A 23,360-nucleotide genomic window follows, 5' to 3' on the forward strand; every position below is an offset into this window, starting at 1 on the left:
ATAGATCATTCATAGTTAGTTACTGCAATATCTTGTGAAAAATAAAACAGCAGCTGAATGACCTTAATTCAATCTTTGTGCCAATTGTGAAATAATATGGTATCAGAGGAAGAGGGTGATGGTGCATTTGTAATGTTACTGGACTAGTATTGCACAGATCTCGGCTAATGCTGTGGTAGCACAAGGTCAGTGGTGGCTGGTGAAATTTGGGTGCAATGATTAAATCTGGAAATGAAGGTAACCTTTGTAATGGTGACCATGAAACTATTATCAATTGCTGTTTTTCAAAGAAAAAGCCTGGTCCACTAATGTACTTTAAGAAAGGAAATCTGCCATCCTTATCTTGTCTTGCCTACATGTGACTCCAGACCCAGTACAACATCATTGACTCTGAGATGGAATAACTCATTATTATTTCCAGAGACAGTTAGGGATGGACAATAAATGTCAACAATGCTCACATCCCAAGAAAGAATAAAGAAAAAGATCTGTAATTAAATGTTTCACGCAACCTAACACGTCTCCCAGTATTACAGTATTTGTTGAGATCTTGCAAACACTGGCTATTAATATCTGCCAGTGAGTTTGGACAGACTTGTGTTACATAGAGAGATGGCACTCATCCACAGACTCTATCAACAAACACATCGACCTGGACCCAATATACCGGCCACTACAGTGGACAGCTGGAACTGACAAACGGAAGCGGCAGAGACAGGCCACTATAAATGCCGGAGGAAACAGCACAGAAGCGCTTCACAGGAGGCTCCCGAGCACTGAGGATGTCACCTAGACAGGGGACGAAACGTTTGCAAGACAAATTCCCAGCTCGGCGAACAGAACCACAACAACGAGCACCCGAGCTACAAATCTTCTCCCAAACTTTGAAGAGTTGGCAAAGTTGGAAATCTGAAATTTTTTTAAAAAGGCATTAAATCATGGAGTTAAATAGCAGGCCAGGCAGCAGCTGAAACTGAGTGGGCAGACTTCCAATGAACTTAAAGCAGATCAACTTTCAGTAAATAATAGTAGATTTTTAAAAATTCCTGTCTTGTAGCATATTGTAACATTCAACATTGATTCAATGCTGAGATCAATTCCAGTTCAATTGGAAAGTTGGTCTTCTCCTGGATTCAGGCTGTCTGTACTGAATTACCCGATACTGGGTTGTGTTGACGTTATTATCAATACCTTGAGCCTGGGGACCTAACACTCCTGAACCTATTGTGTTCCTGGTTACTATCCAGTCGTCACTACCTATAAGGAAACACGCTCTCATGCGTGCACTCACTCATACCCACACACTCACACTCTCTCTCTCTCATGCACGTGCACACACATATAAGTTATTGGGGTGAATTTGTATTTGCAGATGTTGCTCAAAAAGTGCACAATCTGCAGGCAGTAGGTCAATGTAATATTTTATAAATTCCATCTTGGAAATAGAGCCGTCTGACTCAAGATTGGAATATAGACAGACTAACCTCACATCTTTAATGATTGCCTGAGCTGCGATGTCACCTCTTTTCTTATAAAAGCTCAAGTTATCTCAAGAATGTGACTTTAAAGAAGTTCTGGGATTAATTGAGCAATGATTAATCAATTCATATTAATGAACTGAAACCTGCAACCCATTCTAAAAGATGAAAGACTTAACAGCAATCTGGGTTTGTTCAAAATATCGTTTCAATTGCATGACACTATGATCTTTTGCTATAAATTCTGTGTCTTATGATCCTGCTCCACAAACACCTGATGAAGGAACAGCACTCTGAAAGCTACTGCTTCCAAATAAACCTGTTGGACTATAATCTGGTGTTCTGTGATTTTTAACTTTGTCTCTCAAGCAATATAATGAACTGTTGCTCTCTTAATAGAAAACTACTTTCAGTTCATGACGGACTATGATTGATTATGTACCTAGCCATTTTAAGTGGTTCTTAACTTAAAAAGTTAGTTTTCAAGAGGAACGTTCTGAGTGTGCTGTTTAATTAAGTAACCTTCTGCTCGAGAGATAATTTGAAAGAAGCCATGCTGATTACTCTTAAAATGCCAGCTATGATTCACAGGCGTGGTATGATCGATGATCCGGTAAGAATGCTAGAGTAGTTACAAAAAGAGTATACTCCAGAAGCAAAAAGTGACCCTTTTCACTTTATTAATTTTTAAGATCCCTTAAAACTATGGAATACCATGGACACAAGGCTGTATTAGAACAGATCGGAAGTTTTATCTGACCGGTTGCAAATTTACTGTAAATTTTCTCAGACATAAACGCTGCTCGCTCCCACTAGGTTTTAACAGTTGGCTGCTACAGTGCAATGAATAGTCCCTACCAATCTTTTTTCTCTGTTCCCCTCAATTTGACAGATTCTTCTGATTAACAAAGAAATTAACCCAAACGAGCTGGACTTCCTGCTTCGATATCCAGCACAGCCAGGACTCTCAAGTCCCGTGGATTTCCTTTCCAACCAATCATGGGGTGGCATTAAGGTATGAATTTCTTTCTCATGTTTTGCTGTGAATGTAATGGCCAGGTTATCAGACACACTGCAATATTTATTGCTACAAAACCAAGGTCACGTTTTGAGAAGCAGAGGAGGTATCTTGAATGATTCTCTCGCACACTTTGACAGGGTGGGGTGGGGTTTGTTGCAGACATTACCTTGACCTTTGCCATTGGGGTGATTATGGAGTGATAGGGTGAGTGAATGACCTGTTCTTTATAGGACCTGACTGATTTCCTCTCTGAACATTGGGAAGGTTTGAGAACAGGAGACTAATGTGCTTGGCTAGTCTCCACCCAGACAGTGAAAACCAGGTTTTCCCCCTCATATCTCCATCATAACACCCAGTGGTGACGCTTGGGCAACATGTATTCCATCACTCATTGCACAGCCTCGCTTTGGGTCCTCTCTCTAATATGATATTGCTCCCCTCACCTGCAGAATTGCCCAGTTCAGAGGATAACGCATGAAGCAGGTTTCATTGTTTTCCAAACTTTCTTTTGCTGTGACCTAACTTTGATGTCATGGTGGTTGCAATGGTTGAAAATGTGAGAGTTTTTGAGCGGGGAATTGGCCTTCAGTTGCTGAATGCGTGTCCTGTGGAAGGAGAGCAGGCCCACACATGACAGCCTTTGAGGCTGTTTGTTTGCGCAAAGCTCATTCTCTCTCCCCTCCTCTCAGCGCATCTTCTGAGGGCTTGATTTGGATTCTGAGGCATTCCTGACGGACAGCCTCCATGCACAGTGGCTGCTTAATGGATTCAGAAGTCACAGCCCCAAAATCTCATCCTGTGACCCTTTTCAGGAAGGAAGGGGCAGCACAGGGTCATGGCCCATGGTTTTCAGAATCCTGACTCATTTGAGCAACCCATTACCCACTGAGCAGCTAGGCACCAGAGACCAGGAAGGTCTGAGATTGCCCCCAGCAAAGGCTAAATTGTCAGTGTCAGTACTCATCAGATCGAACAATCAATGCTGACTGCTTATAATCAGCAGAGGTGCTATAAAAGCGGGGCTTGGCAACAGGCTCTCACTGGTAAATTTGCCCTTTGTTTCACACTGATTTATCTATATGAGTAGCTGCTTTAATTTACATAAACATCTTTTATAGAGGCACATCCAGATAGACCTGTGGGCCTTCTGCTAACTGGTGCAGGTATGGATGTATGTTTTTAAGATCAGCTTTTTTTTTTGACTGGGTACCTGTGTAAAGGAGAAACATCTGTCACTGTCATTGACTTCAGTTACATTTCTTGTACTACCATGATGTGTATTCTCTAAACAGCTTGACTAAGCTTCTGCGAATGTATTGGAAGAAGGGGGAGAGGTGCAGATTTCCTGATGTTTTTACAACCTTATGAAGAAGCAAAATATTGCTTTCCCCAATTGATGCACCAAAATGCATAATACCCATATTTCTAATGGGGCAAATATGTCTCATTTTTGGAATGTAGTTCATTACCTCAGCACACACACCCAAAGTTGATTACTTTAGAATAAAACCGGTTTTACTGGGTATTGAACATGTTTACACTCACGTCCTGCGAACGAATGAGAAAAAGAGCTGGAGTCTCAGAATCCATTTCTCCGGTGGCGGAAGGTGAAAAGCTTTATTCGCCTTGTGCAGGATGTTTGGCCTTGACACTAATCTGTAAGAGCAACTGGCTGGTGTTGAAGCTCCTCAGGGAAGCAGAGTTAGGGCTATGCATCTGTTCACTGACATCACTGTCTCCTTATTGTACATAAAGGTGATGCCAACAGTTATTTATCTGCAACCAATTTCGATGACTTGTTACTCTACGAGATAAATTGGAAAAGCTGTCGGACCAATGCAGGGTTACGTGGTGACCAAGGTCTGTTTCCTTCTGAGACAGACCTGTTTCTGAGGAAAGAAAGACTTGTATTTTATTCATTGTCTATAAATACCTCATGAGGCAGTAGATTATTTTGAAGTGAAGGGGCTGATATTGAGCATGCAAAAGCAGTAATCACAGTTTATATAGCATGATGGCAGAAGTTCCAATGAGATAACACAGATTTAAGAACAGCTCCTTCCCTGCTGTTACCAGATTTCTAAATGGACCTTTCAGATTTCAAATTTAATGTTGGCCTCGCTCTTTCTGCCCCTTCTCAGCAGCTGTAACATTGCATTCCTTGCTCTGTTTTGTTGCCCTTCAGCACTTTGTATGGTTTGACTTGCCTATACTGCACACAAAACAAAACTTTTAACTGTATCTAGGTACATGTGACAACAAATCAAATCAAAAGATTCTTAATCAGCCATTCTGCATTTGCTGATATCATTTGAGGCATGATTGTTGCCCATGACACCAAGGGTGGGTTTTGGATGAAACCTTTGAAGTCAGTTTCAACCAGAGGAAACAGTCAACTTTGGTTTGGTTTTAATGTCTCATGCAAATATTGACACCTCTGCCAACATAGCGACCCTTCTTCACATGTCCCAATTCTGAAGAAGGATCGCTGGACTCGAAACACCAACTCTGTTTTCTCTCTCCAGATGCTACCAGACCTGCTGGGTTTCTCCAGCAATTCTTGTTTTAGTTTCAGGTCTCCAGCAACCACAGTTTTGTCTTCCACTCCAGTAGAAAATAGGGTGAAGTGTAAATTGGAGGCAGCTGATTTACCAACATTTGTCATTGACTTTTCCAGAGAAGTTAAATTCATTCCCCAAGTTCTCCTGGTCCATCTTCCATAAAGGTCATAAGTTTCCCCAGAGCTTCACTGCTTGAGATTGATCTGAAATGCAGCAAAATACATTGTTCACGTGTGTGAGCAAGTCTCCTCCTTACTTTTGGCAAAATCATGACAGTGGAGTCAGAGTCGCTTCAAGAAAATGCTATGGAAACAGATTCAGTAACACACTTTTTCAGAGATCATATCTTTTTTTCCTTTTTTTTGAACGGTAAACTAAAATGGAGGCTTAAAGTAAACAGCTAAAGTATTAGGAGAGATTGCAACTTGGAAAAATCAAGTAGAGCATATTTTTAGCTAAGTTGCTTTCCAAAACAGCAAAAGGAATGCTTTGAGATCAAGTGGCACCAAGAGCCGTTGAAGAAAGCCCTCAGATTGGTTGAGCTGCAGTTTACTGCAGATCTAAATGCACAGCAGCTATAGACATTCAGAGTCTATGACCCAAACACAACTCTCTCCTACCTCACTCTGTGTGGGTGAAGGTAGGGACCTTCAAAGAAAGAATTGGAACAAGTAAAGACCTAGGTGTACGACATTATGTATTGTAATGAAGAAAGGCCTTTGTGTTACAGACAACAGAGTGTCATCATTGCTGAAATCAAAAGAAACTTATAATTAGAATTGTCATGTGTACTCTTATGGCACCATCTTAGGTACAAAGTACCCAGATACAAAAAAAGGAATACAAAAAAGTTGTTATATTACTTTACAGTGATTTATAGTATATGTTATAGTATATGTTCCCCCTCACCGGCCCCCACTCCGGGACTGCTCCCCCCTCACCAGCCCCTGCTCTGGGACTGCTCCCCCCTCACCGGCCCCCGCTCTGGGACTACTTCCCCCTCACCAGCCCCCACTCTGGGACTGCTCCCCCCACACCAGCCCCCACTCCGGGACTGCTCCCCCCTCACCAGCCCCCACTCTGGGACTGCTCCCCCCACACCAGCCCCCACTCCGGGACTACTTCCCCCTCACCGGCCCCCACTCCGGGACTGCTCCCCCCTCACCGGCCCCCACTCCGGGACTGCTCCCCCCTCACCGGCCCCCACTCCGGGACTGCTCCCCCCTCACCAGCCCCTGCTCTGGGACTGCTCCCCCCTCACCAGCCCCCATTCCGGGACTGCTCCCCCCTCACCGGCCCCCGCTCCGGGACTACTTCCCCCACACCAGCCCCCGCCCTGTGACTGCTCCCCCCTCACCAGCCCCCGCCCTGTGACTGCTCCCCCCTCACCAGCCCCCGCCCTGTGACTACTTCCCCCTCACCAGCCCCCGCCCTGTGACTACTTCCCCCTCACCAGCCCCCACCCTGTGACTACTTCCCCCACACCAGCCCCCGCCCTGTGACTGCTTCCCCCACACCAGCCCCCACTCTGGGACTGTTTCCCCTTCACCAGCCCCCGCTCTGGGACTGCTTCCCCCACACCAGACCCGGTTTGGGACTGGTTCCCCCACACCAGCCCCCGCTCTGGGACTGTTTCCCCCACACCAGCCCCCAATCTGGGACTACTTCCCCCACACCAGCCCCCACCCTGTGACTACTTCCCCCACACCAGCCCCCGCCCTGTGACTGCTCCCCCCACACCAGCCCCCGCCCTGTGACTGCTCCCCCCACACCAGCCCCTGCTCTGGGACTGCTCCCCCCACACGAGCCCCCGCTCCGGGATTCACCTCCAGGACTCAGTCTGGAGTTGCCTCCTCCATTCCCCTCTGGTTACATCCAAGTCAAAAGTTGGAAAAAAATGCAGAAAGGAGAACAAAAGAGAAAAAAAAGAAAAAGAATGGGTGGTAATATACTCTGCCGTCATCTTGCAAACTGAGAAACAATTTAACCCATGCCTGTGAACTGAACTTTGAGCCTTCAGAATTTTTTTTCCTGTCAATGTGTCCAGCCATCTGTCTTGTTTGATTCATTTGTGAATGACTCTGTGTACCTGGAGTTTTTAAAGTTTGAGCCGCATTGTAGCGGATTTGGAATCCTTTCTTTTCTCTGCTGTTTATGAAAGTCAAGTGTTTTGCAATAATTAGAGTTAGTTTTTAATAACGACAAATCTGAGTGTGAATTGGTTTTGCCCTGAATAGCAGGTGGTCCGGCAAATCAATCATTTTGATATTCTAATTTATCCCTTTTGTCACAGCTTCTGGAACAATGGGGCATGGTTATTAGCTCAATCATCCCAGTTAAGTTATGACACTTCACAAAGAAAATTGGTTTCATATTTGAAGGTAGGGTGTCTGCAGATCAATGGGGAATGAGCCAGTGAGTGGAACTAATTGGATCGATCTTTTAAAGAATGGGCATGTCGTTTTGAGTGGCCTCTTAATGTGCTGCAAAATTCTGTGAAATATCTAACCATAATGATGATGTGTCCCGTTGCACGATACCTGTAGAGTCAGGTATGTGGTAATGAGCAGGCTGTGAGGGGATTTGCAGTACGTGTGAATTGGTGTTGGAATATATTCCCTGTTTAATTAGACCAAATATACTTTCCTGCTGCTTTCCGTTAGTAACTGAACTGGTGTCACTCTTGCAAGCCTCAATTCTGAAGCCAGTCTTGGGGATAATCGTAATGTGGTGGTTACATTGTGGCTTCAGTTTGTTATAGAAAGAGTTTCCAGTCCCCATTAAATCCAAAGAGAGGTTGGAGAAGAAAAATTGGAGCACAAGATTAAAATCTGCTGTCAATCTCCCGAAGCCACCTTGCAACGCAAGCACATTCCGAGCTATACCCTTCATGCTTCACACACTTCTATTTAATGCAACAGATGAAACAGAGTAAAAACATGTTCTTCTTTTTTACAGCCTTTCCCATTCCAAACTAAAATAGATATGATACATTTATTCTGGGAAGAATCTTCCTGGAAGGGAAATTTGAAGGTGAGACTGGGAGGTAATTTGGGGAAGTAGGTGTAATGCCAGTCCACCAAAGCATTCATGCCTCCAGGTGACCTTGCTGATAGTGGATCATCAAAGACCACAGCAGGTAACCAAGTGGAATAGTACCCAGATGTGAGATTCTTGGTCATGATGCCAGGATCTAACCATCGGTGGGCAAACCTCTGGGTAATGCCAGAGCTCGCCAGATGCCAGGAGTCAATTCTGAGCAGCTGATTTTGAGTTCCACAGGGTTTCTCTCAGCTATCCTGCTCTGCAGTGTTGAAATTGACTGACTAAGACCACATTTGAAAACAACTGACAGATTTCAATGCATTTTAAGTTCAAAAAGCAAGTACCCCTTGCTGTCCCCATTCAGAGTGGGGCACCGCCACCCTTTGTCAGAATGGGCTGCCATCCGTACAATTGGAATTCCAGCCTCAGGAACGCACCAGGCATGGTGAGTGAGGCTGGAGACATAGAACTAATCAGTTGTCAGACAGGGTACAGGGAGCTGGTCCATTGTCAGACAGGGGACAGGGAGATAGTCCATTGTCAGGCAGGGGAGAGGGAGCTGGTCCATTGTCAGGCAGGGGACAGGGAGCTGGTCCATTGTCAGGCAGGGGACAGGGAGCTGGTCCATTGTCAGGCAGGGGACAGGGAGCTGGTCCATTGTCAGGCAGGGGAGAGGGAGCTGGTCCATTGTCAGGCAGGGGAGAGGGAGCTGGTCCATTGTCAGGCAGGGGACAGGGAGCTGGTCCATTGTCAGGCAGGGGACAGGGAGCTGGTCCATTGTCAGGCAGGGGACAGGGAGCTGGTCCATTGTCAGGCAGGGGACAGGGAGCTGGTCCATTGTCAGGCAGGGGACAGGGAGCTGGTCCATTGTCAGGCAGGGGACAGGGAGCTGGTCCATTGTCAGGCAGGGGACAGGGAGCTGGTCCATTTTCAGGCAGGGGACAGGGAGCTGGTCCATTTTCAGGCAGGGGACAGGGAGCTGGTCCATTGTCAGGCAGGGGACAGGGAGCTGGTCCATTGTCAGGCAGGGGACAGGGAGCTGGTCCATTGTCAGGCAGGGGACAGGGAGCTGGTCCATTGTCAGGCAGGGGACAGGGAGCTGGTCCATTGTCAGGCAGGGGACAGGGAGCTGGTCTATTGTCGGACAGGGAGCTGGTCCATTGTCAGACAGGGGAGAGGGAGCTGGTCCATTATGAGATAGTTTCTGGAGGCTGTAGCGATGCCAACAAAAATGTGGTAAGGATCCAAAAACTCCTCCCAACCCACATGATTAGTATGAAATGGGGCACTTCTATCCTTTCTACATAGAGCATAAAACTGTAAATCTAGGAACAATGTTGTGGCCCACAATGTTTTGCTGACCATGACACTAAATGAAACTAATCCCTTCTGCCACTCCTTGGTCCGTATCCTTCCATTACTTGCATATTCATATGCTTATCTAAATGCCCCTATCATATCTTTCTCCACCACCACCTCTGACTGCATATTCCAGACTCCTACCACTCTGTGGAAAAAGACTTGCCCCTCACTCCTCCTTTGAACTTTCCCCTCTCACCTTAAATGCATGTCCCCAGATTTAGACATTTCAACTCTGGGCAAAAGATTTTGACCATTCACCCGATCTCTGCACCTCATAATTTCATAGACTTCTGTTTAGTCCCCCCCAAGCCTCCAAACCTACAGAGAAAACAATGCAAGGTTTTCTAGCCTCTGTCTACAGCTCATACCCTTGAGTCCAGGCAGCATTCTAGTAAATCTCTCCTACACCCTCTCCAAAGCCTCGACATCCTTCCTGTAATGTGGCGACCAGAATTGAACACAATGCTCTAGGGGTAGGCCAACTAAGTGAAACCGGACATGGGCGGTACAGTGACCCAGTGGTTAGCACTGCTGCCTCTCAGTGCCAATGACCTGGATTCGACTTCCACCTCGGGCGACTGTCTGCCTGGAATTGGCACATTCTCCCTGTGTCTACGTGGATTTCCTCCAGGTGCTCCAGTTTCCTCCCACAATCCAAAGATGTGCTGGTCAGGTGAATTGGCCATGCGAAATTGCCCATAGTGTTAGGTACATTAGTGAGGGATAAGTGTCAGGTAGGGGAATGGGTCTGGCTGGGTTACTCCTTGGAGGGTTGGTGTGGACCTGTTGGGATGAAGGGCCTGTTTCCACAGTGCAGGGAATCTAATCGAAGTCTGATAAAGCTGTAACATGACTACCTCAGTGCACTCACACTTCTTGTTGTCTTAATCTAAAAGACAGTATTTTCTTCAATTGTAATTCAATGTCGAATAAGGAATATCAAACAGGCTGACAAATCAAGATTTTATTTTAAAGTAGTCCTGAAGTACTGTAGCAGCATATGGCGAGTGGGATGATGACTCACCATCTTAACTTTCAGGCTGGATATAAATGAATGGGCTCCAGTGTAATCACAGCATTCCATTCAGAGTAAGCCCGAGTGAAGTCTTTGTGATGTTGTTGTAAATAATAAAAATAGAATTTCCTTTCTGTGGCCTCTATTAACTGCATTAAGGAGGTTGAAATCCAATTATTTCCCACACAGCGATTATCACTTTGAGACAGCAGCACACTGCATAAGTTATTTATGAAATGCAGAAAAAATATTAGCAAGACTGCAACTAATTTTTATTAAATATTAAAGCAATGTTATTGTGATGGCATTTGGCAAACCTTCATTGTTTGCCAAATACTATATTGTAATAATTAAATACTCATTTGCAAACACCATAATTTTAATGGCAGTAAATCAGTTATCTTGCTTGTACATGTTTATTTGCCTCTTAAATTGATTCCTGTGACACCTGTTCTCAAATGTGTTTTTTTTCCTTATTTTAACCATGCGTTCAGATGGTATGATTGTACAGTTTGTGAATTGCATTTCTCTTTTCCTAAAGGAGGACTTGAATTTACAATCTTTTGGTGGTTGTTTCAGAAAGGAATGTTAAGGAGATGAACTTTACATTCTCCTCCCACCAGAGGGTTTCATGGTAGAGGGCAATGTAAGATCCTATTGCTCATCTTCCCTACTGCCTAGCCATCCAAACCCCAGGGCTGTGGAGGGAAGGCAGAAAGATCAGTCAGTCCACCTGCTAACTGGCTCATTGGTGTCCTTGGAGGACTGGTTAATGGTCACTTAAGAGCCTCACTCGATTATTTTCACCACGGTTTAATGGGAGGCCTAAATCATGGAGGAAGCCTATGGGCTTTCACTGTGTGAGCTCGTATTGAACAAGATGAGAGGGGAAACTCTCTCAGGGACCCTTGGATACCACCTGAAAGTCATTCGTCCCTAAACCTTCCTTCCCGACACCTTGGACCTGACCCGCCAACTTCTCCCCACCCGTGTCTCTCAGTGTGGCCCTGACCTCAGGATTGCTAGATTTGCTCTGCACAGGGCAGGTTGCAATCCCAGCAGCCACTGCTACTGTTACTGCGAGCGAACATACAGAACTGATGATCAATCCATTTGGACAGCAAGTCTTGCAAAGTGAGATTTCTTCTTGAGAAAAGTTTGAAAATATTGCCTTAAAGCAATTCACACTGGTCCCAGTGTTGTCTTGGTGTGGGACACTCATCAGAGTAATGGCTGGTGAGGTCTGTCCATCTTAGTTAGTGAGCAGGAGCCGCAGTTCTCCATAAAATCCAGCCAAAGGTGATCAGAAAGGAAATAGAAAAGAAAAACTTGGAAGGAATATCACAGGAACAGCAGATCTTGTAGTTAAGTATATTAACAGCAATAAATGGTAAAGAGAAACAAAGTCTGAAGAAAGACAAGTGATCTGTTTGTAGTAGAGACTATGATAGCTGATTGAAAAATGGCAGACTTCTGGAATATTGTATCATAGTTATTTTCATGGTGGAAGAAGAAGATAAAAAGCAGCGGTATAAGCAAAGCTAAAACTGAAGTTCAAATCATCAGTTCACAGTGGTGGGGTGCAGTTGTGCTATAATGGGATTCATGTAAATCATGAAGGAAAAACCCGGAGAACAATATATAGGTCAGACTCATCTTGTGTATTTGAAATTAAGGTCTAATATGACCAGCATGTTCATTTCCCAGTTTTAGTGTTTGTTTATTTACTGGCTTTTCCCTCTGGGTCATGACTCTAACATCAGCAAGACTTCAGTCTGAAATGAGCACGTGAACCAAGAGATGTCTTCAATGCTATGCTTAGAGAGTTGTATTTGATAACTGACTATGTACAGGTATGAACAAAGGAGTGCTACACTACATAAGAAGTTAAAGAGTCTTAATTAGAGATAAGGAACAAATACTCTCAGGAACAGTGTGTGTGCAGACACCTACAGCTCAGAGGTAGCCTACACTGGCATCTAAATGAGCAGGTAGTAGTATTAGCTTAAAGCATGAGATAAAGCAGTTGAGGTAATGCCACAGGTCTCGTACGCCAGAGGCCCAGACTAATTCTCTGGGTTCAATTCCCACCGTGCAGTTGGTGGAATTTAATTTTAATACCCAAACTGGAATTCAAAACTCGTCTAATGGTGACCATGAAATCAGCATTGATTATTGTAAGAACCTATCTGGTTCACTTACTGTCCTTTAGAGAATCCAGCCATCACCCCTTGCCATTCAATGACATTACCATTGCTGAATCCTCCATTGTCAACAGCTTGGGGGTTACCATTGACCAGAAACTGACCTGAACTAGCCATATAAATCCAGTGGCTACAAAAGCAGGACAAACACTGGGAATTTGTCACAATAACTCACTTCCTGACTTCCCAAAGCCTGTGCACCATGTACAGCTGTGCTTACATTTGATAGACTGCAGCAGTTCAAGAAAGCAGGTTACCACCTCTTTCCCGAGAACAGTTAAAAATGGAGAGTTAAGATTGACCGAGCCACCATCAGCCAAATTCTAGGAATGATTTTGTTAAAGAAGTAGATTTAACGCAAGTAAAAAGTGGAAATAGACCTGATGAAGGGCTTTTGCCCGAAACGTCGATTTCGCTGCTCGTTGGATGCTGCCTGAACTGCTGTGCTCTTCCAGCACCACTAATCCAGTATTTGCTTTCCAGCATCTGCAGTCATTGTTTTTACCTGAGTTAGTGAGATAGGAAAACCTCAGGACCTGACTGTTTCCATGTAGAAAATTTAGCTAGCATTTCCTAATGACTCTATAAGTCTTTCTAGGTTCAGGAATTTCCCTATTCAATTAGAAAATTACTAGTGTAATTTGATTACCCAGTTTGGAATGTGTCCTCCAAGTAATTGGAGTCCTGTCTGTTTTGTGTCAGGTGTGCAGAGGTTGCGGGAATCTATTATCACTGACATAGTGACTGATCGCTTCAGAAAGGCTATTCTGGGAGAGTTATTTTGGGTTTGTAAAGTGAAAGTCATGTCTATGTAAGTTACCTGATTTTGTAGGTGGGTCCTGAGACGGTGCACTGGAGACTCTTAATGGAACAGGTCTACATAAATTTTCAGGAGGTATTTAAAAAGGTTCCACTCAAAATGATTAAAGCAAGGACATTTAACAATGAAAACAATGAAATGTAAAATCTAGTTTATATCTGGAACTGGCTGCCAAAACTACTGAATGCTGGGTGAATTGAAATTTAAGACTCCGATGGATATACACCTGCTCACCTACATAAATGGACTGGATATGCCTGTTAACCATAATTTGTGGCTTTTTATTTTAGATTTGAAGTGACTATGGCAATTTATTCTGATGGCATTGATTTAAAAAAAGAGTAAGAGATTTCTCATGGTGCATTAGGTTTGGATCATATTAAAGTAATAAGTATTTCACTAGTTCCCCAGATTAAATTGGCTATTTCACCTCAGGAACATATTATTCTTATTGACTCCTCTGTAATGAGTTACGATCTTCATAACATGATGCTGTGGGTTGAAGCCCACGCCAATATGGGGGAAAAGATATTTCGAAACCAACTGATCCCTGGGGTAGGGCTGTTTCCTTTAATTTCAACAAATTGATTCTTTTCATTAGAGTAAAACTGTTGTGCAAGTTTCAATCTGGGTAAATATAGTTTGAAATTGCTTGAGTATTTAGGACTGACAAAGATGCAATGACTGGGGCTGGGATAGGTTGCAACCGAGTGTAAAAGAATCCAAAGATAAAGAAGCACAGAAAGAAAAGTCTGCGCAACTCGAAGGGATTAGTGACTTGGAGCTAGAAATTAGCATTTCTAAGTGTGTGGCAGTTTCAATTTACCGTCTGCGTCTGTAGGTCCAGATCCAGTTGGTTTAAATATGAATGTTTTGCATTTACTTCATCTCAACAATTACAGCCGTGGCCAGAGTGGCTTCCAGGCTCCTCTTTTCACCCCCAGATGCTGCCCATTTCTTTGGCCATCTATGGGGTGGGGTGCAGGAGAAAGAAACCCTGGGTGAAATCTTCTGTGTGGCACTGGATGACATCAACATCACAACGTAGCACAAAGCAGCTGCCTGTGTGCCAAACATACAACATCAGCTTCAAACAGATGTCCCTGGCTGAAAGGCAAAGGGAAGCAAGCTCCAGTGGTGTGAGGGGGCAGGATGGCCTGTCAGGGGGTCCCAGCCAGGTCAGTCAGAGTCCAAGGGTTTGTTTGATTCCAATCCGGGTATATGCCCACATCAGTCATCCACTTGATCCGAACAGAGTGCAGGAATCCAAATCTGTCCAAATCAGAGTCCAGGGATTGGGCTATAGTCTGTACTGCAGGTCAAGTGGGAGCAGTCCAGGAATTCTGGGAAGGACAGTCAGAGTGTTGCAGAGATACCAGTCTGGAGGCCGGGCTAATTTACAAAGAAGAACAAAGAATAAAGAAAGTTTACAGCCCAGGAACAGGCCCTTCGGCCCTCCAAGCCTGAACTGATCCAAATGTACTGTCTAAACCTGTCGGTCAATTCCGAAGCATCTGTATCCCTCTGCTCCCCACCTACCCATGTATATGTCACTGCTGGCAACACGTTCCAAACCACCCTCTGTGTGAAGTACTTACCGTTAGTATCTCCCTTAAACTTTTCACCTCTCACCTTGAAAGCGTTAATAAATCCTTCACACTGGGAAAAAGTTTGTCTCTATCCACCCTGCCTATACCCTTCATGATTTTGTAAACCTCAATCAGGTCCCCCCTCAATCTCCTTTTTTCTAATGAAAATAAACCTAACCTATTCAATTTCTCTTCATAGCGAGCACCTTCCATACAAGGCAGCATCCTCATAAACCTTCTGTGCACCCTCTCCAAAGCGTCCACATCCTTTTGGTAACGTGGCGACCAGAACTGTACACAGTATTCTAAATGCGGCCAAACCAATGTCTTGTACAATTTTAACATGATTTGCCAGCTCTTATACTCAATACCCTGTCCAATGAAGGCAAGCATACTATATGTCTTCTTGACCACTCTATCCACCTGTGCAGTAACCTTCAGGGTACAATGGACCTGCACTCCCAGATCTCTCTGCCCACCAACTTTTCCCAAGGTTCTTCCGTTCATTGTATAATTTGCTCTAGAATTAGTCTTGCCAAAATGCATCACCTCACATTTGTCTGGATTGAACTCCATCTGCCACTTCTCCAACCAACACTCCAGTGTATCTATATCCTCCTGTATTCTTTGACAGTCTCCTATACTTTCTGCAACTCCACCAATCTTCGTGTTATCTGCAAACTTGCTGATTATACCAACAGTGCCCTCTTCCAGACCATTGATGTATATCACAAATAACAGTGGCCCCAGCACTGATCCCTGTGGAACACCATTGGTTGCCTTTCTCCATTTCGGGAAACTCCCTTCAACTACTACTCTGTCTCCTATTGCTCAACCAGTTCTTTATCCACCTAGCTAGAACACCCTGCACACCATGTGACTTCACTTTCTCCATTTGTTTACCACGGGGAACCTTATCAAATGCCTTACTAAAGTCCATGTATATGACATCAGCAGCCCTTCCTTCATCCATCAACTTGGTCACTTCCTCGAAGAACTCTATTAAGTTGGTAAGGCACGGTCTCTCCCGTGCAAAACCATGTTGCCTATCACTGATAAGCCCATTCTTTTCTAAATATAAATAGATCCTATCCCTCAGTACCTTCTCCAGCAACTTTCCCACCAGGCTCACTGGTCTGTATTACCCGGAATATTCCTACTACCCTTCTTGTGCAGGGGACAACATGAGCGACCCTCCAGTCTCTGGCACCTCACCCGTATTTAAGGATGCCACAAAGATATCTGTCAGGGCCCCAGCTATTTCCCCTCTCGCCTCCCTCAACAACCTGGGATAAATCCCATCCAGTCCTGGGGATTTGTCCACCTTAATAACCTCCTAGCATACCCAACACATCTTCCCTACTTATGCCAACGTGATCCAGACTAATCAAACTTCTAACTCTAATCTCAAGATTCTTCATGTTTCTCTCCTCAGTGAACACTGATGCAAACTAATCATTCAGAATCTCACCCATTCTCTCAGATTTGACACAGCCTTCCTTCATTATCTTTTAGTTTCTTTCTCTAGTTACCTGCTTGCTTCTTATATAAGAATAAAATGCTTTGGGATTCTCCTAAAGTCTGCTCGCTAAAGTTATTTCATGACCCCTTTTAGCCCGCTTGATTCCTCATTTAAGACTTGTCCTACTCTTCTGATATTCTTCCAGGGCCCGTTCTGTTCTTCGCTGCCCAGACCTTATGTACACTTCCATTTTCCTCTTGGCTAGTCGTACCATTTCACCTGTCATCCACGGGTCACGAATCTTAATTTGTTCCTGTAACGAGGAGGAGGGAGAGTTTGAATATGATGGAAGAGCATTGTGATATTTAAAAGCATGAGAGGTGATAAAGTGTTCCCAGTGAGTGAATAAGCAGAGGGAAGGAAGATGAGTATTTCAAGAGTATGAGGTGGGTGAAAGCCATTGAGTGGACATGATGCAATCAATTTTGACAGTTGTGGCTAATGAACCTGCAGGAGATAAGAGGACACTGGCAGAGTTAGAGTGTGAGTGTGAGGTAGAAGAAATAAAATGGTGGCACATACCGCTCATAAAATGTAGAAAATCATTACCGGACTCCCTGTACTGCTGTGAAATCTGTTATCCTCGGGGCAGAGCACTGACCAGGGTCATTGCGCAAAAACACCACTGACCTGGGTCACTGTGGGGCACACAGCACTGACCCAAATTACTGTGGGGATATAGCACTGACCCAGGTTACTGTGGGGACATAGCACTGACCTGGCTTACTGTGGGGACATAGCACTGACCCACGTTACCGTGGGGAAACAGCACTGACCTGGGTTACTGTGGGGGAGCAGCACAGACCTGGGTTACTGTTGGGGACACAGCGCTGACCCGGGTTACTGTGGGGACACAGCGCTGACCCGGGTTACTGTGGGGACACAGCACTGACCTAGGTTACAGTAGGGGAACAGCACGTACCCAAGTTTCATTGGGGACACAGCTCTGACCTGGCTCACTGTAGGGGAAAGCACAGACGTAGGTCACTGTGGGGTAAAAGCATAGACCCGGCTTCTTATGGTTGAACAACACAAACCCGGGTTACTGTGGTGACACAGAACAGACCTGGGTTACTGTGGTGACACAGCACTGACCCGGGCTGTGGGTTAACAGCACTAACCCAGGTTACTGTGAGGGAACAGCACAGATCCGGGTCACTGTGGGGTCACAGCATAGACCCGGCTTATTTTGGGGGAACAACACAGACCCGGGTAACTGTGGAGGACACAGCACTGACCCGGGTAACTGTGGGTGAACAGCACTGACCCGGGTAACTGATGGGACAGAGCACTAACCCGGGTTACTGTCAGGACACAGCACTGACCCGTGTTACTGTGGGTTAACAGCACAGACCAAGGTTACTGTGGGTGTACAGTACTGACCCGGGTTACTGTGGGGGAACAGCACTGACCCGGGTTACTGTGGGGGAACAGCACTGACCCGGGTTACTGTGGGGGAACAGCACTGACCCGGGTTACTGTCGGGAAACAGCACTGACCTGGGTTACAGTGGGGGAACAGCACTGACCCGGGTTACTGTGGGGGAACAGCACAGAACCGGCTTATTATGGGGAACAACACTGACCCAGGTTACTGTGGGGAACACAGCACTTCCCCGGGTAACTGTGGGGGACACAGCACTGACCCGAGTTACAGTGGGGACACAGCACTGACCCAGGTAACAGTGGGGGAACATAGCACTGACTCGGGTTACTATGGGGACACAGCACTGACCCGAGTTACAGTGGGGACACAGCACTGACCCAGGTAACAGTGGAGGAACATAGCACTGACCCGGGTTTCACTGGGGACACAGCACTGACCCAGGTCATTGTAGGGGAAAGCACAGACACAGGTCACTGTGAGGGGACAGCATAGACCCAGCTTATTATGGTTGAACAAGATTGACCTGGGTTACTGTGGATTAACATTCACAGAACCGGGTTACTGTGGGGAACAGCACAGACCCAGGTTAGTGTGGGGAACAGCACAGACCCGGGTTAGTGTGGGGAACAGCACAGACCCGGGTTAGTGTGGGGACACAGCACCGACCCAGGTTATTGTGAGGAGTCTCACAGACCCGGCTTATTATGGGGGAACAACACTGACCCGGGTTACTGTGGGTGAACACAGCACTGACCTGGGTTACAGTGGGGACACAGCTCAGACCCGGGTAACTGTGGGGGACACAGCACTGACCCAGGTTATTGTGGGGAACAGCACAGACCCAGCTTATTATGGGTGAACAACACTGACCCGGGTTACTGTGGGTGAACAGCACTGACCCGGGTAACTGTGGGGACACAGCACTGACCTGGGTTACTGTGAGGGAACAGCACTGACCTGGGTTACTGTGGGTGAACAGCACTGACCCGGGTTACAGTGGGGACACAGCACTGACCCGGGTTACAGTGGGGACACAGCACTGACCCGGGTTACAGTGGGGACACAGCACTGACCCGGGTTACAGTGGGGACACAGCACTGACCCGGGTTACAGTGGGGACACAGCACTGACCTGGGTTACAGTGGGGACACAGCACTGACCCGGGTTACAGAGGGGACACAGCACTGACCTGGGTTACAGTGGGGACACAGCACTGACCCAGGTTACTGTGGGGACACAGCACTGACACGGGTTACTGTGGGAACACAGCACTGACCCAGGTTACTGTGGGGACACTGCACTAACCCGGGTTATTGTGGGGAACAGCACAGACCCAGCTTATTGTGGGTGAACAACACTAACCCGGGTTACTGTGGGGACACAGCACCAACCCGGGTTACTGTGGGGACACAGCACTGACGTGGGTTACTATGGGGACACAGCACTGACCCGGGTTACTGTGGGGACACAGCACCTGCCAGTTCTGAGTTAGCAATTGTGAGTGTCTCCTGTTTTTTCTCATCAAAGTGTTCAGACACATGTTCTCTGAAGCAGGTGGGACTTGAATCTGGCTTCACAGTCCAGGGATAGGGTCACAGCCACTGTGCCGCAAGAAGGTCTAAGTTGCGGATTTCAGTGAGGATGCTCTTAAAGACGTTCCGAGATTTTACACAGTGTTTGATGCCAGGATCCAGTTCGGAATACTGCTTATGCTCGTCTGTTTTTTTTTTGTCCAGTTTTAAAATTCATGAGGGGCATGAGTGAAATGAGTTGTGTAACTTAGTTTGCGTAATTTACTCTGCAATAATAAATCTGTTAGAGCATGTAATATTTTTAAATCCTTTGCACTCGTGTTGTCAATAGTAGCCATGGCAATCCCTGAAGAAGATTAAGTTGATGTAAAATGTATTTAAAAAAAAAATATTTTCAACGTCTTGCTTTAATTCAGCATTCAGACCATGCTTCTGCAGCAGGAGGCAGTGTAGGCGACTGTAAATTAAATTAATTGAAGTGTTTTTGATAGTTTTTAACACTCAGTGGAGTTTACTGTGCATGAAAGATAATACTAATTTAGAAAATAAATGGTTGGTGCTTAGGGAGTTTTGTCCTTCAGCAGCAATCCTAGCGAAGCTATGAGGTAAATGTGTTGCAAGTGGACTGATTCAGCTCTGCCAGAAATGTAGATTCGTGGGATCCTTTTTAATCTGAACATAACACATGGCGTGATTTATATAAGGAAAGATGCTCATTAAGTGCAGAAGTCACTAGAAAGTTAATTGGTCTGTAAAGTGGTGTGATGTGATATGCCATGATCTCTTTTTCCGGCGCCATTTCAATGACTCATTGGCATGTCATAGTTTCATTCATTTTATTGTGCTTCCAGGATTTCATCCCTATGGCATTGACAGAACAGGTTTCTGGTGCACATGAGTGTGTCACAGCTCACTCATAGAATCTGAATTGCTCTGGCAACATTCACTTTCATGTGCCTGGTATTGTCTGGAGTTACGAATAGTGTCGAGAGAACCCCTTCCATTCCTTCCATTCTTTCCATCACTCGACTGACCAGGAATCTCGTAACACATGCCATGATATTCTTGGAGAGGGGTTGCAGACAATGTACATGGTTCCCCGATGCTCATTGGCTGAATATCTTGTCAATCAGTGTGGTCAATGCCTAAAGACCATCCTGATTTGAATAACAGCAAGTATTGACCCTGATGCAACCTCTGTGAGGTAGGCTCAGCAGCGAGAGATAATACCTGAGAATCAGCAACTTTGTTGTTTGTTGGGTCCGGTGCTGGCAGTGACCGGTCGATGATGGAAGGGCATCATGGTAGCACTACAAGGTGGGTCACAGAGAGATACACTGATGTTGGTGGGTGTGGCACAGGTGGTGGCTGAGGTAAATCGGCCCAGTGATTAAAGATGGCGCCTGAGGATTGGCGACTTCACTTTAAATTGGGTCTGACGAACAAGGAGGCGAGAGGTTGGTAGTGCTGAGTGGCTCCAAACTTCAACGTAGATGCACTTCTCTTTCAGCTATAACTTTTCATTTTTCTACCTTTCTTAAACTAGCAAAATTGCACCATGTTGTAGCAACATATGAATGCTTTTCATTGTACCTTGTTATATTTTTCATAAAATACATGTGACATAAAACCATTCAGAAGTTCATTGGCTGAGTAGGACAGACCAGGTTCCCCACAGCATCCTTTCCTGCAAACCTCATACACTCTTCTGTTTCTGTTGGGCCTTGTCAGGTTCTTCCTTCATTCTTCCAATTTGGCTGGAAGTTGATTAGATAACTTACAGTGTGGAAACAGGCCCTTCGGCCCAACAAGTCCACACCGACCCGCCGAAGCGTAACCCACCCAGACCCATTCTCTTATATTTACCCCTTCACCTAACACTACGGGCAATTTAGCCTGGCCAATTCACCTGACCTGCACATTTTTTTTTGGATTGTGGGAGGAAACCGGAGCACCCGGAGGAAACCCATGCAGACACGGGGAGAATGTGCAAACTCCACACAGAGTGAGGCGGGAATTGCAGGGTAAGGTACAGTGCATTGTGCCTCACCACGACATAGAAGCTCAACAATCTGGAAGTTGGAATTCTGAAACAAATGCAGTGAATGCTGGAGTAACTCAGCAGACCTGGGAGCATCTGCGGAGACAGAAACAGAGTTAACATTTCAGGTCTGGTATGACTGTTCTTCAGCAATCATTTTCAGTTCTGCCAGACTGGCTGAGTTTCTCCAATGTTCTGCTGATAGCAACTTTGTATGTTCGCATGATTGTACTACCCAGCACTAAAGCCTATGCGTTCCATTTGTGTTTCAAGAAGTCAACATTTCAGCCACTGTTCCATTTTAATTTTGAGTCATAATTTTAAATGATTCTTGTCAAAGTCTCATTTATTTAGTTCTCAATTCAAAAATAAGTCAAATGTACCAGTGATATAATCATTGTCAGAGATGCTACATTGCTTGGGATCGGAATAATGATCCATGTAGCTATTGCTTACCTCCCATCATAGTGCTCCCTTTGCTATCCTTCACCAGCTGGCTTTGTAGATTAGAAATGTCATAGAGTCATAGCGATGTACAGCACAAAAACACACCCTTTGGTCAAACTCTTCTATGCTGACCAGACATCCTAGATAAATCTAATCCCATTTGCCAGCACTTAGCCCACATCCCTCTAAACTCTCCTATTCATATACCATCCAGATGTCTTTCAAATGTTATAATTGTATCAGCCTCCACGACTTCTTCTGGCAACTCACTCTATGCACACACCACCCTCTGCATGAAAAAGTTACCCCTTAGGTCCCTTTTAAACTTTTCCCCACTCACCCTAAACCTCTGCCCTCTAGTTCTGGACTCCCTGACCCTGGGGAAAATACCTTGTCTATTTCCCCTATCCACACCCCTCATGATTTTATAAACCTCTATAAGGTCGCTCCTCAGCCTCCAACACTCCAACGAAAGCAGCCCCAGCCTATTCAGCCTCTCTCTACAGCTCAAGCCCTCCAACCCTGGCAATCTCCTTGTAAATCTTTTCTGAACCCTTTCAAGTTTCACAACATTCTTCCTGTAGCAGGGAGACCAGAATTGCACACAATATTCCAAAAGTGGCCTAACCAATGTCTGTCCAGCTACAACATGACCTCCCAACTCCTATATTCAATGCATTGACCGATAAAGGAAAGCATACTAAACCCTTATTTCGAGAAACTATGAATCTGCACTCTAATCAACCTTATATTTATTTAGATTATGTATAATTTAGTTATTTAGCATTTACCTCCTATACTGACAACTACAATTCAACCCTATGTTAGCTTATTTTATAGTGTGCTCATGTAACAGTTCAATTAATTCCCATCACTTGCAAACAAGCAATGAGTATTAATGTACAATTAAGACCATAAGACACAGGAGCAGAAATTAGGCCATTCAGCCCATCGAGTCTGCTCCACCCTTCAATCATGGCTGATAGATTTCTCAACCCCATTCTGCTGCTTTCTCCCTGTGACCCTTGATTATCTTGATACTCAAGAGGCTATCTTTCTCAGTCTTAAAACCATTCAATGACCTGGCCTCCACAGCCTTCTGTTGCAGTAAATTCCATGGATTCACCACTCTCTGGCTGAAGAAGTTTCTCCTTCTCTCTGTTCTAAATGGTCTTCCCACTCTAAGGCTATGCCCTTGGGTCCTACTTTCTCTTCATTTAGAAAATAGTCCATGCCTCTATTCTTCCTACCAAAGTGCCTGACCTCTCACTTTCCCACATTGTACTCCATCTGCCGTTTCTTTGCCCATTCTCCTAACCTGTCCAAATCTTTCTGCA

At 45.2% G+C, this 23,360-nt stretch overlaps 1 protein-coding gene across 2 annotated transcripts in view; it reads left to right on the forward strand.

The window, feature by feature from the left end:
- dnah9 (dynein, axonemal, heavy chain 9) overlaps window positions 1–23,360 on the forward strand; it is a 507,475-nt gene that overhangs the window by 381,799 nt on the left and 102,316 nt on the right. For both annotated transcript variants that reach the window (XM_072558306.1, XM_072558307.1), the window contains exon 59: window positions 2,371–2,493. In XM_072558306.1, the coding sequence (XP_072414407.1) occupies window positions 2,371–2,493 (123 nt within the window). The remainder of the gene's footprint in view (window positions 1–2,370; window positions 2,494–23,360) is intronic.

Source organism: Chiloscyllium punctatum, chromosome 39 (genome assembly GCF_047496795.1).
Source record: "Chiloscyllium punctatum isolate Juve2018m chromosome 39, sChiPun1.3, whole genome shotgun sequence".
Lineage (NCBI taxonomy): Eukaryota > Metazoa > Chordata > Chondrichthyes > Orectolobiformes > Hemiscylliidae > Chiloscyllium > Chiloscyllium punctatum.